Source organism: Myotis yumanensis, unplaced genomic scaffold (genome assembly GCF_028538775.1).
Source record: "Myotis yumanensis isolate MYYU_CA2020_CCGP unplaced genomic scaffold, mMyoYum1.0.hap1 SCAF_7, whole genome shotgun sequence".
Lineage (NCBI taxonomy): Eukaryota > Metazoa > Chordata > Mammalia > Chiroptera > Vespertilionidae > Myotis > Myotis yumanensis.
Window position 1 is genome coordinate 26,305,555 of NW_027223758.1, and position 12,478 is coordinate 26,318,032.

Sequence of the window (12,478 nt, forward strand, 5' to 3'; positions counted from 1 at the left end):
ATGGCCTCTGGAGCTTGTCATCTTCTCTACCAGGGTGACAACTAAGGATTCTTTTGGGGGAATCTCCCATTTACAACATGTTTCAGGGCTCCTGACTTGGAAGTGATTCTTCACATCTGTCTTAATGCGAGCCTTTTTGTACACAGGTTTGCAATTAAACTTGCAGGGACATTGACTAGGGAGCCTGTGCTGTGAAGAGCGGTAAATAGATGCAACTAGGCTTGTTGTTTCCCTATGGAGGCTCACACTGTGCTTGTCAAACATTCACACATAGTTTGCAAAGGAGGCAGGGATTAGCCCCATTAAAAAGAAACAATGGGCTCAAAATGGAGTCACTTTTCCTTCACCCCACCAAGAATGAATACTAACCTAACTGCAGTTTCAGTCTCTCCCAGTCTGCCTGGAGCTTCAACCTTAGTGATGTCATCTGCCTGATAAAGCCCCCTGCCTTCCCCTGAGCAAAGGTGACCTTGCCTGTAATAACTTTCTCGTCCCATCATCTCTCCGCCTATGAAACCTTCTTCTCTATACAGCTGCTCAGAGGAACTCTGTTTACTAAATGGGATACTGCCTGGTTCATGAACTGCTAGAACCAATTAGGCCTTTAAATCTACGTGATTGAACTTTTGTTCTTTAACAACCAACATACCCTCTTGATGTACTGCACCACCTCCTGGATGTATGACCGGATCATCTCTGTCTTTTCCCTAAAAGAAAAGGACAAAGAAATCATTATATGAGCACATCCGGCATCAGAAAACAGGAGAATCTTGGACTCCTCAATGAAAACTGACAGAACTCTCAACCTTCTTATTCCTGCTTCCAGGAAGGTACAATGCACCAACTCTGGACAAAGGTCAGGTCCCCCCAAGGGCAGACTTTGTTTTCATTAAATGCTGGGAAGACTGCCTGACATTATTAGGAGTGAGTATTCAACCTTTTCCTAAGGGACACTCTTTACTCAGCCTTTATCTTCAAGGTCCTTTTCTGAACTGCTCTTTGAGTTTCCGGTTGAAAACCTTACAGAGATCTTTGGAAAGGTTAATTAGAGGAGAAATTTCACAGATGGGTCTTCATGGTTAAGAATAAAATAATCCCCAGGTAAAAGGTGGGGAAGAAGGGTTCCTTCTCCTTACTCTTCCATCTGGCTTTTGTCTTTGGATTTAGCTTCTGTGATCTTCTCCTGTCTCTTTTTATCCATTTTCTTCTTTAATTCCTTCTTCTCTCTGAAGTCAAAATGAAAGTAAAAGGGAAAAAAGGCAAGTGAAATGGCAGTTTGTACTGAATACATGTATATACACAAGTTCATTATAATGAGAACGGAGGCTTACTTCTCACAGATTTCTTTGAGCTTCTTTAACTGATTGTTCTGACATTCTTCAGCAACATCCGTCAATTTTTGGATAAGCTGGGGAAAGAAAATGCCAGTTTGCTATATTATGTTACCATAAACAAAGCATCCTCTCCCTCAAACAATAGTATCTGTAGTTAAAAAATCTCTCATTGATATTTAACAAGTTGGAATTATCAAATATCTATGACAGGTAATGAGGACATAATTTAAAACCATCATATTATCTTGGTTTGAATACAAAATTCTTCTGATCTCTTTAATATATATATTAAAGAGAGAAAGGGGGAGGGAGAGATAGAAACATCAATGATGAAAGAGAATCATTGATCAGCTGCCTCCTGCACAACCACTACTGGGGATCAAGCCCACAACCCAGGCATGTACCTTGACCAGGAATTGAACTGTGACCTCCTGGTTCATAGGTCGATGCTCAACCACTGAGCCATGCAAGCCGGGCTTCTTATCTCTTTTTAATTAAACAGGACTCCTTCGGTTACTGTGCTGGTTACTGTAGCTTGACCCAGTGCAAAGACAACAAACAGTGAGGACCCAGATTTCAATCCCCACTTTATGTGTGACCTATTAAAAGGATGATTTGGCCAAGAAAACCTATGTTTTCTTAGTTGTAAATAAAATTATGAATGCTTTTATCTTTTGGAGGTACTGTGAAGCTTAAAATAAAATGAATATGATACAAATGTGAGTTATAATTAACTGTGAATTATGATTCTAGGTTTCCAGGGATTATTCATTGTTTAATTGCTTCATGGATAACATGAGTTACCCATCTTAGAAATCGATGATATTGTCCTTTTGTGGGTGACTTCCAAAGAACATAATAAATTCTCTTCTGTGCTATCACGGAATTTTTAATATATTACCACAAAATTAATTATTGTATTGCCTTGAGTGTATTTTTCTTATCAAACCAAGCTTGGAGAGAATAGCGACTGTGTTTTCATATCCTCAGCCCTCCGCACAATTCCTAGCATTCAGTAGTTGTTCAATAAAAGCTTGCCAATTATATGAGCATCATTTTGCCTTCCAATCCCTTCTCTGTCTTTATTCTATACTAGAGGCTCGGTGCACGAATTCATGCACCAGTGGGGTCCCTCAGCCTGGCCTGCGGGATCGGGCCGAAACCGGCTCTCCAATATCCCCTGAGGAGTCCCAGATTATGAGAGGGCACAGGCCAGGCCAAGGGACCCCACCAGTGCATGATCAGGGCTGGGGAGGGACCGCAGGAGAGCTCCAGGGCATGTCTGGCCCATCTAGCTCAGTCCTGATGGGCTGGATCCCAGTGGCAAGCTAACCTACCAGTCGCAGTGTCTGCCCCCTGGTGATCATAGTGACTGGTCGGCCAGTCTACTGTCTGCCCCTTGGTGGTCAGTGCACATCATAGCAAGCAGTAGAGAGGCCTTAGCATATCATTAGCATATTATGCTTTGATTGGTTGAACAAATGACCGGACACTTAGCATATTAGGCTTTTATTATATAGGATGAATACCATAAACAACCTTCTGCCATTGCTCAGGCACAGTGGCAATTGGACCCAACCCTTGTTACTGGACACCAAATAGATGGTGTGGGCTTCTTGCAAAAGGTCCCACCGCTGTTCCCCAGAGCTGAAGTTCTCAGATGCAGCAGGGTGAGCTGAACAGTTTTATATAAGCTGCAGCTACAACAGTGATAAGGCAATATAATCATAATGCCAGTTCACTTTCATTGATAATGTATACAAGCTGCTGGGAACAGTTTGAAGAGTTTTAAATGCAGTAACTTATTCAATTCTAAGAGTTGACCTATTGGCAAGAAGTTGGTGCTGTTATCTTCCTTTTAAATATGAAAACACGGACCCCAGGTGCTCTAGTGTCTGGTTTAGGGCCAAAGAGGCAGTAAGCCACGGAGCTGGGTACAAACCCAGACAATCAGGCTGTAGCCTTCACCACTTTCCCACACCACCTTTTCTACCGACTGTAGAAATTGTTTTGAAAGACTCCTTTTTATCTAAGAGAATACAAGAAGCCAAGGGAGAAAGTCTCTTATAGGACTACAATAAAAAAAACAAACGCCTTAACATGACCACAAAATGTGACGCACCCATCTGTGAAGTGGATTAAGTCTGAACAAATACTCACTGGGGCTTGGGCCAGTGGAAAATCTATCTGATCATCCAGAAGACATTGTCGGATCATGACTGTCACGATTAAAGATATCGTGAAATACTGCGGTGCTGTGGTGCCATTTATCAAGTTGTCTAGATGTTAAATTGGTGTGCAATGACTCTGGAAATTTCCTTGAGGATTCCTGCGATGCTGCTATTCTAGCTGAGGGTGAAGACTCAGCACGTCTCCTTCCCCAGGGACCTTTCTTGTCTCCCATTCTCCCCAAGGAATTACAGAGCATCACCCAGGGATCCCCAACCATGGCTGCAACATCAGAAAACTTGGGCAACTTCTTAAAAATACAGATTCCAGCCGAAACCGGTTTGGCTCTGTGGATGGAGCGTCGGCCTGAGGACTGAAGGGTCCCAGGTTCGATTCCGGTCAAGGGCATGTACCTTGGTTACGGGCACATCCCCAGTGGGGGGTGTGCAGGGGGCAGCTGATCGATGTTTCTCTCTCATCGATGTTTCTAACTCTCTATCCCTCTCCCTTCCTCTCAGTAAAAAAATCAATAAAATATTAAAACAAAAATACAGATTCCAGAGCCTGTTCCTAGGCTTATGGACGCCAAATGTCTGGGGGGAGGAATCAATGTTTTCAAAATGTCCTCTGATGATTTGGACACTTTGCCAGATTTGGGGGGTTTGCGTGGCCTTGTCCACATTCTACAGACTGTTGCAGAGCTCCCAGCAGTGCTTTTGAATTCTGTGGTTTCACACTTCTGTTGCCATGTTGCCATCTCTATCATTCATTTGACTCCAATGTATTCTATCTTCTTGATTCTGCCAGCGTCTGCTCACATTCCCTCCCACCTCTTGCCATAACAAATTCGGTGACCAGTCAACACAACCACTGAGCCTGAGATCTTACAGTCCTCTGCCCACTCAGTTCAGCCTTTTATTTTGATTTGGTTTTAGCCGCCACACAACTGCCAGCACCGCACCCCCTCAAGGCTCCACAGCAGTTCCCCATCTCGGGTATCCCGTGGCCTTCCTCTTTGCCCCTCCCTCCAGATTATCACACTGCTCTTTGTTCTTCTCAGAACTAGTTCCCACTTCTCTTGCTCCCAGAACACACACTTTAGGCTAAACTATTCAATTTAGCCACAATCCAACATTTACCAAGTGCTTACTAAACCTCAGGCACCATCCTGGAGACTGTGAGGCAATGTCCTGGCTTTCTAGGTCTTGCTACTCAAACTGGGGTCCATGGACCAGCACCATTGGAGTTGCCAACGGTCACGTTAGAAATGTAAATTCTCAGGCCCTACCCCAGGTCAACTTGAAATTAAAATCTGTATCTTAACAAGATTCCCAGGAGATACTCCTGCAAGGTACAGGTTGAGAAGTACTGTCTAGAAGATTATTGAGGACGATGGAGACGATTTAGAAGAAGCCCTCTGTTATGGACTGAATCCTGGTGTCCCCCCCCTCCCACTTTCATATTGAAATCCTCACCTCCAATGTAGTGGTATTAGGAGATGGGGACTTTGGGTGGTAATTAGGTCATGAAGGTGGAGCCCTCATGAATGGGAATAGCACTCTTATAAAAGAGACCCCAGAGAGCTCCCTAGCCCCTTCAGCCATGTGAGGACACTGTGAGAAGACAGCCATCTATGAACCAGGAAGTGGCTCTCACGAGACACCAAATGTGCAGGTGCCTTAATCTTGGACTTCCAGCCTTCAGAACTGTGAGAAATAATTCTCTGTTGTTTAAGCCACTCAGTCTACAGTGATTTGTTTTAACAGCCCTAACTAAGACACCCTTCTCAAGTTCCCTCTTTTCTGCCTCAAAAGGTCTTTGGAACTTGACTTTCATTCTCTTCATTGCCCCAAACTCAGCTTCCTCACTTGTGACACAGAGACAATGTTTCCCTCCTGGGGTTGCTGTGAAAGCTGAGTGGGAACACACACGTGCAAGCCCAATAGACTACATCGTCGATTCTTAACTTGGTTTCCTCACCCTTCCTTCCAAGAGAAAGATTCTTGCCTGTATTTTCCATCCTGTTTTCTCCCACCTATGGCCAGACCTAATCTGCCATTTCATTTTCTCCTCTCAACCTTTCTTCTGCACAAGACGCATTCCCTTTGCATTAAAACATATTATCTTGCCCTAACTGGTTTGGCTCAGTGGATAGAGCGTCGGCCTGCGGACTGAAGGGTCCCGGGTTCAGTTCTGGTCAGGGCATGTACCTTAGTTGCGGGCATATCCCCAGTAGGGAGTGTGCAGGAGGCGGCTGATTGTTTCTCTCTCATCGATGTTTCTAACTCTCTATCCCTCTTTCTTCCTCTTTGTAAAAAATCAATAAAATATATTTTTTAAAAAATCACATTATCTTTTCCTCATCCTCCCAGAACCCTGAAATTTTGTTCCATCTCTGAACTTTCTTTCATTTCTACCCCTAAAACGGAAGAGTAATTGCTGCTTCCAAAGCTTCAATGCTCCACCCCATGCTCTTCAATCCCACTATCTCACTCACTCCAGTCTCCAGAACTCACCTGGTTCTGCTTTAAGATTACAAAACCTTTTCCATTACTAACTTATTGGCCCTTTCTTGGGACTTAATCTAACACAAGTTTCTGTCAATTGCAACCAAGAGAGCCCTGACCAAAAAGAAAAGAAAAAAAGAAAAACAAAAATAAAAAATTTCACTACTTAAATCCCCAAATAAGGTGAAGGAACCTCTGAGTTTTGTGCTCAGAGTTTGTATTGTATGAAATGTGAAAATAGGACCCAGAAGAGGAATTTTTCATATAATAACTAAAATGCTTTTTAACTAACTTAGGAGTACTCTCACTTTTGGTGCATTTATTAACAGACAGGCTCTACTCAAAGACTCTGTCCATCATATGTTAGCCAACAAACTCACTGAAGATAGAAAAGAGAAAAAATTAGTTTAAAATTCCTAAGAAAATAAGAGGGAACATGGTAAACTGAAATGTAGTAAACAATATCTAATTTTAACTTTTAATACGATTTTTTCCTGGCCCAAAGAGGTAGACACATTTCAGTAATTTTGCTTGTTTATTTACCATTCATAACAACTCTCCTACTTAAATGTTCCAAACCTTTTAAGGAATGAAAAAGAAAATCCACAGGGGAATATAATTTCATGTTTATTCTCCAATCCACGCTGAATTTCGCTTGGTTTGGTCATTTGATGGTGAGAGAATGGTTTCGATGGAGGGAAAGTAATTTCTTGACTCTAGCTCAAAAGGGATAAAAGAAATGTGGACAGAAATTGGAATCTTTGAAGTCTCTTCTAAGAAGGATAATTTTGGAAAATGGGCAAAAAGTCAAGTATCAAATGTCCACACTTCAGACACAACTCAATCTTCCTTCCTGTTCTTCTACTCTCTAGAGAATCTATCTTCTTTTTTTCCTAGTCAAAGCACTCATTTACCAAGTGCTGAATTTTCACTATAAATTGTTTGTTTTTCTTCTACAAAGAATTTATGATTCTTTTAAACTAAGTAATGATCTATAAATAAATGTATTACTGACAATTTAAAAACAAAGCAGATGTTTATACTGGGGTATATCCTGGCCATTTAAATTGAGAAATATTCATTCATCAATGAGTGTTTACTGAGCACCTAGGCAGCACTAGACACTGGACTAGGGTGGATGGTCCAACTTTGAAGCCACAGACAGGCCCTGTCCACGTGGAGCTGGCATTCTCTCTTCTCTTTTCAGGAGGAAGAGAAATTCTTAGATCAAAAGGGCAATTATCTTAATCATTCTCTGAGATATTCTTTCATACGTAATGAATTTTTTTATTTCTATAGCTAAACAAAATTTATAGCTTATTTGAACCTAAGTATTTCAAAGATCCTTGAATTTTCTTATTCTCGCTGTGCAAAGAAATAAAATGAAAAAGACTCCTAGTCAATGTCAATAAATTGGCTCAATGCATGTATAACATTTAAAATTACTTTTCACATTTAAATTTTGCCAAGGTAAATGTCAGCTTTTTTCGTTTTCTGAGAAATATAAATGGACCAATGTAACATACTCCATTGAATGATATTTTTGATATTCTTTTACAAGGCTATCAACTGGAAATATCTTCAAATGTTTTTTAAAAATCAAGAAATTTGATAAAAAGAGTTCTGGTTGTTTCATCTCATTTTATCAGCCTAGATGATGCTTGGGTTTTGCCATCTCAATTCTCTGAATTTCCTCATCAGTAAAATATAACATCTAACTCAGCACTAAAATTCCTTTAATTAGTTGTAAAATTATATTATTCTATGGCTATAAATGTTTTTAGAATTCAATAATGGTTTAAGATATCCTGAAATGATAAAAAGTAAGTATTTATGGCCATGAGATATTTATTTTATTGATAAAGGCAACTTTTATGATAAAAGTACTTACACTGAAAATAATTCTTTCATAGTTTTAAGTAAAAATTTAGAATAGAGCAAAGTATTATCCCTTTATAAATCTAAATACTAATGAAGGTACTTGCAAGAGTTATTGAAAAGTTGGTGTTTTGTCATAAACAGTGCAATTATAGATTTTTTTTTTTTTTTAAAAAAATTGTATTGATTTTTTGAGAGAGAGGAAGGGAGAGGGAGTAAGAAACATTGATGTGAGAACAAAATATCAATTAGCTGCCTTCTGCACACCTCCTCCCTCCTACAGGGAATTGGGCCTACAACCCAGGCATGTACCCTGACCAGGAATAGAACTGGCAACCTCTCTGTGCATGGGCCAATGCCCAAACAACTGAGCCACACTAGCCAGGGCGCAATTATAGATTTCTTGATTAAAATAGAAGAAAATGAGAAAGTGTTTGCATCTGATCAAGCCCCATGAGATTGTTATATCTCATTAAATCAATTGAAGAAAACACAAACCACTAAAATTTTAGGATAAACCTTCAGAATTCTAAAAGATGCCAAGGCCATTTAATTGAGAATGAGTAAAATAGTAATTATTACCCACCAGTCAGATGGGAAAGTGGCAATAGTACTCAAATGGGAGCTTTTCAAATAATCATGACAGGAGACATGGCTAAAAGATACATGATTTATCCTGTGGCTTATAACTAAAAAAGCAATAAATCATGGGTTTAATATTTCAACAGTCCATTTGGAAGCTAGACCCAGAAGAGCTGCCCATGAAGATAAATGCCACAGCATGCCAGCTATTTTTTCCTTAATGCAAAATATATCATTTCAGCACCCTCCTCTTGCCAGATGGGATGCAGTGAGGGCTGTAGTTCCAGAGGGCACAAACTAAATTATCTGACTTGTGGCTTCTATTTTGGAATTTTCCTTTCAGCAGAATCTCTTCCGTTCCCTAAGCCTTCTGTAAGTCGATACAAGTCAAAACTATTATTTCCTTAGCCTTTGGGGATGGTTCTGTTTACTGACCTTTTCCCCTTTAATCTCACCTAAATAGTCAACAATTAGCAAATAAAAATATATTAAGATTTATATTGTGCACACACACAAGAGAAAAACCCAAGTTGAAATGTTTATTGCTTTAAGCTGAAATCCCTAATTATTATTTCGAAAGGTCAGAGATCTGGATCATTTCTGGGTTCAATGATTTAAGTAAAACTAGCATGACAGTCAGAGGAAAACTTTACAGACACTGTTGTATAGAATTTTTTATTTTACAAATGAGAATGCAGACACCTAAGTGAACAGTTTTAGCTAAAGTTTCATAATTAAAAATGGAAGTTATGTCTACTCACTCTAACTCCTGTGCGAAGTGTCCTTTGGTAGGGAATGCTGACCATGTCCCAGGCCCTGTGTTAAGTTTCCATGGATGGTTTTATTGAATCTCATTTCCGATTTATTTTTTTTAAATATATTTTATTGATTTATTACAGAGAGGAGGGAAGTGGGATAGAGAGTTAGGAACATTGATGAGAGAGAAACATCGATCAGCTGCCTCTTGCACGCCCCCTACTGGGGATGTGCCCGCAACCAAGGTACGTGCCCTTGACCGGAATGGAACCTGGGACCCTTGTGTCCGCAGGCCGACGCTATATCCGCTGAGCCAAACCGGTTAGGGCTGAATCTCATTTCCAAATGATGAGGGCTGTGTGTAGATGAATAATTTTTTTTAAAAGGCCCTGATTCTCCACTGCTCTCTGTATCTATGTTCTTTGCAATATAACTTGCAGGTCCCCTAAATGAGAGATTTGCCTATCTCTTGGATGTGGGCAAGTCCTATGACTTGTTTTGGTCAAAAAAGGAAGAAGAAACAAGACCTCTTTAGAGACCTCGCTCTCTTCCACTCGTCTCAGCTGGATGCCTTCCTGTGGGATGATGAGAGATGTGGATCAGGCATCTGTGCTGACCCAGCTGGTGGTCAGCCAACCTCCAGAAGTAGAGCCCCTAAGTGACTGACAGCTGAACCAAAGACACATAAGTGAGCTCAGCCAACACCAGAAGAACCGTCCAGTTGAGTTAAACTTCAATTGCTGCACAGAATCAAGAGCTTCAGGGGTGGGGAACCTTTTTTTCTGCCAAGGGCCATTTGGATATTTATAACATTATTCCTGGACCATACAAACATTTATCAACTTAAAAATTAGCCTGCTATATTTGGTCAAACATTTAATTAACTCACCCCTAATGCCCTGACAGGGCCAGCACAAATGATTTTGTGGACCTTATATGGCCCTTGAGCTGGACGTTCCACACCCCTGAAAATGGTTACTGTTTTAAGCCAATAAATTTTAAGGTGTTTCTTATGCAACAATAGTGACTGATAAATCTGGGTATAAAGTAGGTTTCAGTCCACAAATTGTACTCCTAACCACTGTAAGCCCCTTGGCAGGAGCACATTTAGGACATTCGGTCCACACAGAATCCCTTCATCAGTATGAGGACCAGAGTAGACCTTCAATAATTTTAAATGGGTGAGTGAATTATATAAGCACTAGAGGCCCAGTGCACAAAAATTTGTGCACTCAGGGGGGGGGGGGTCCCCCAGCCCGGCCTGTGCCCTCTCCCAGTCTGGGACCTCTCGGGAGATAATGACCTGCTGGCTTAGGCCTGCTCCAGGGTGGCAGAGGGCAGGCCCAATCCCTAGGTGCAGCCCCTGGTCAGGCTCAGAGCAGGGCCGATTGGGGAGTTGGGGCGCCGCCCCGTCATGCACAGAGCAGGGCGGATTGGGAGGTTGCAATGCCACCCTCAGTCACGCTCAGGGTAGACTGATTGAGGGGTTGGGGCACTGCCCCCTGTTACACTCAAGGCAGGGTTGATGGGGAGGTTGTGGTGCCACCCCCGTCACGCACAGAGCAGGGCCGATCAGGGGGTTGGGGCGCTTCCCCCTGTCACTCACAGAGCAGGGTCCATCAGGGGGGTTGGGGCACTGCCCCCTGTCACTCACAGAGTAGGGCCGATAGGGGGGTTGGGGCGCCGCCCCCTGTCACACACAGAGCAGGGCGGATCAGGGGGTTGGGGCGCTGCACCCTGTCACACTCAGGGCAGGGCCAATGGGGAGGTTATGGCTCTACCCTGTCACACACAGAGCAAGGCCCGTGGAGGGGGGTTGGGGCGCCACCCTCTATCACCCACAGAACAGGGCCAATCAGGGGGTTGGGGCGCTGCACCCTGTCACACACAGAGCTGCAGGGCAATCGGGGGATTGGGGAGCTCCCCCCTTATCAGGCACAGAGCAGGGCTGATCAGGGGGTTTGGGCGCTGCCCCCTGTCACGCTGATTCCGGTGCCGGGATGCCTCATTGCTCCGCTGATCCCGGTGCCGGGAGGCATATTACTCTTTTACTATATAGGATAGAGGCCTGGTGCATGGGTGGGGGCCGGCTGGTTTGCCCTGAAGGGTGTCCTGGATCAGGGTGGGGGTCCCCACTGGGGTGCCTGGCCAGGCTGGCTGAGGGGCTGAGGGCTGTTTTCCCGCTGGCAGTTGACTAAAAGCTCCCAACCGCTCCTTGTTTTCTTTTTCTTTTTTTTTTTTTTTAATTTTGGGCCAGCTTTAGCTCTGAGGCCTCGCTGCTGAAAACATGGACACAATGTTGCGGTCCGGGGCTGACTGAAAGCCAGTTTTGTTTAGCTTCTTATTTGCAACATAGTAATAGTTGCTTAGAGTTGCAGTTGAGAGGCAGGCAGCGGCAGGCGGGGAACGTTGGAGTCTGCAGTTCCTGGAGGAAGCAAGCCTCCCTGCTCACTTCAGTGCATGGCTGCCGGCCGCCATCTTGGCTGACAGTTAATTTGCATAAGGATACGCTGATTAGCCAATGGGAAGGGTAGCGGTCGTACACCAATTACCATGTTTCTCTTTTATTAGTGTAGATACTTTATACTTTCTAACTTGCACAATTTCCTAAAATCTACACTAATAAAAGAGAAACATGGTAATTAGCATACGACCGCTACCCTTTTCATTGGCTAATCAGTGAGTATATGCAAATTAACTGTCAGCCAAGATGGCGGCAGGCAGCCAGGCAGCTGAGAACAGGATGCTTGGTTGCCCCAGCGATAGAGGAAACCAAGGTTCCCGCCTGCAGCTGCGGGGCTCTGAGCTCCTGAAGCAACAGCTCCAAAAGATACAATGTTTTAATTATAGAAGCTAAAACATGGCAGTTAATCTGCATACTCAGGCTCCAAGCGATAGAGAGAAGCCAAACAGTCCTGAAGCTGCAGAACAGAGAGGCCTCACTGCCCGGGGATCAGCAGAGCCCGGAGGTCTCTGGCCCCGGGATCAGCGGAGCTGAGAGGCCTCCCAGCCTGGGTTTCAGCGGAGTCAAGAGGCCTCCCGGCCCCCGGGATCAGTGGAGCCGAAAGGCCTCCAGGCCCAGGGATCAACGGAGCCAAGGGGCCTCCAGGCCCGGGGATCAGAGGAGCCGAGAGGCCTCCCCGGCCCCGGGATCAGCGGAGCCATGAAGCCTCCTGGCCCAGGGATCAGCGGAGCTGAGAGGCCTCCCGGCCCGGGTTTCAGCGGAACCAAGAGGCCTCCTGGCCCCCAGAA

The 12,478-nt window shown here is 43.6% G+C and overlaps 1 protein-coding gene across 5 annotated transcripts in view; it reads right to left on the minus strand.

Annotated features, from left to right (window-relative positions):
- Nucleotides 1-12,478, minus strand: part of PLCB1 (phospholipase C beta 1) — a 638,281-nt gene that overhangs the window by 75,008 nt on the left and 550,795 nt on the right. For all 5 annotated transcript variants that reach the window (XM_070419924.1, XM_070419923.1, XM_070419927.1 and 2 more), the window contains exons 28-30: nt 1,332-1,408; nt 1,137-1,226; nt 650-707 (exon numbers count right to left, since the gene is read on the minus strand). In XM_070419924.1, the coding sequence (XP_070276025.1) occupies nt 650-707; nt 1,137-1,226; nt 1,332-1,408 (225 nt within the window). The remainder of the gene's footprint in view (nt 1-649; nt 708-1,136; nt 1,227-1,331; nt 1,409-12,478) is intronic.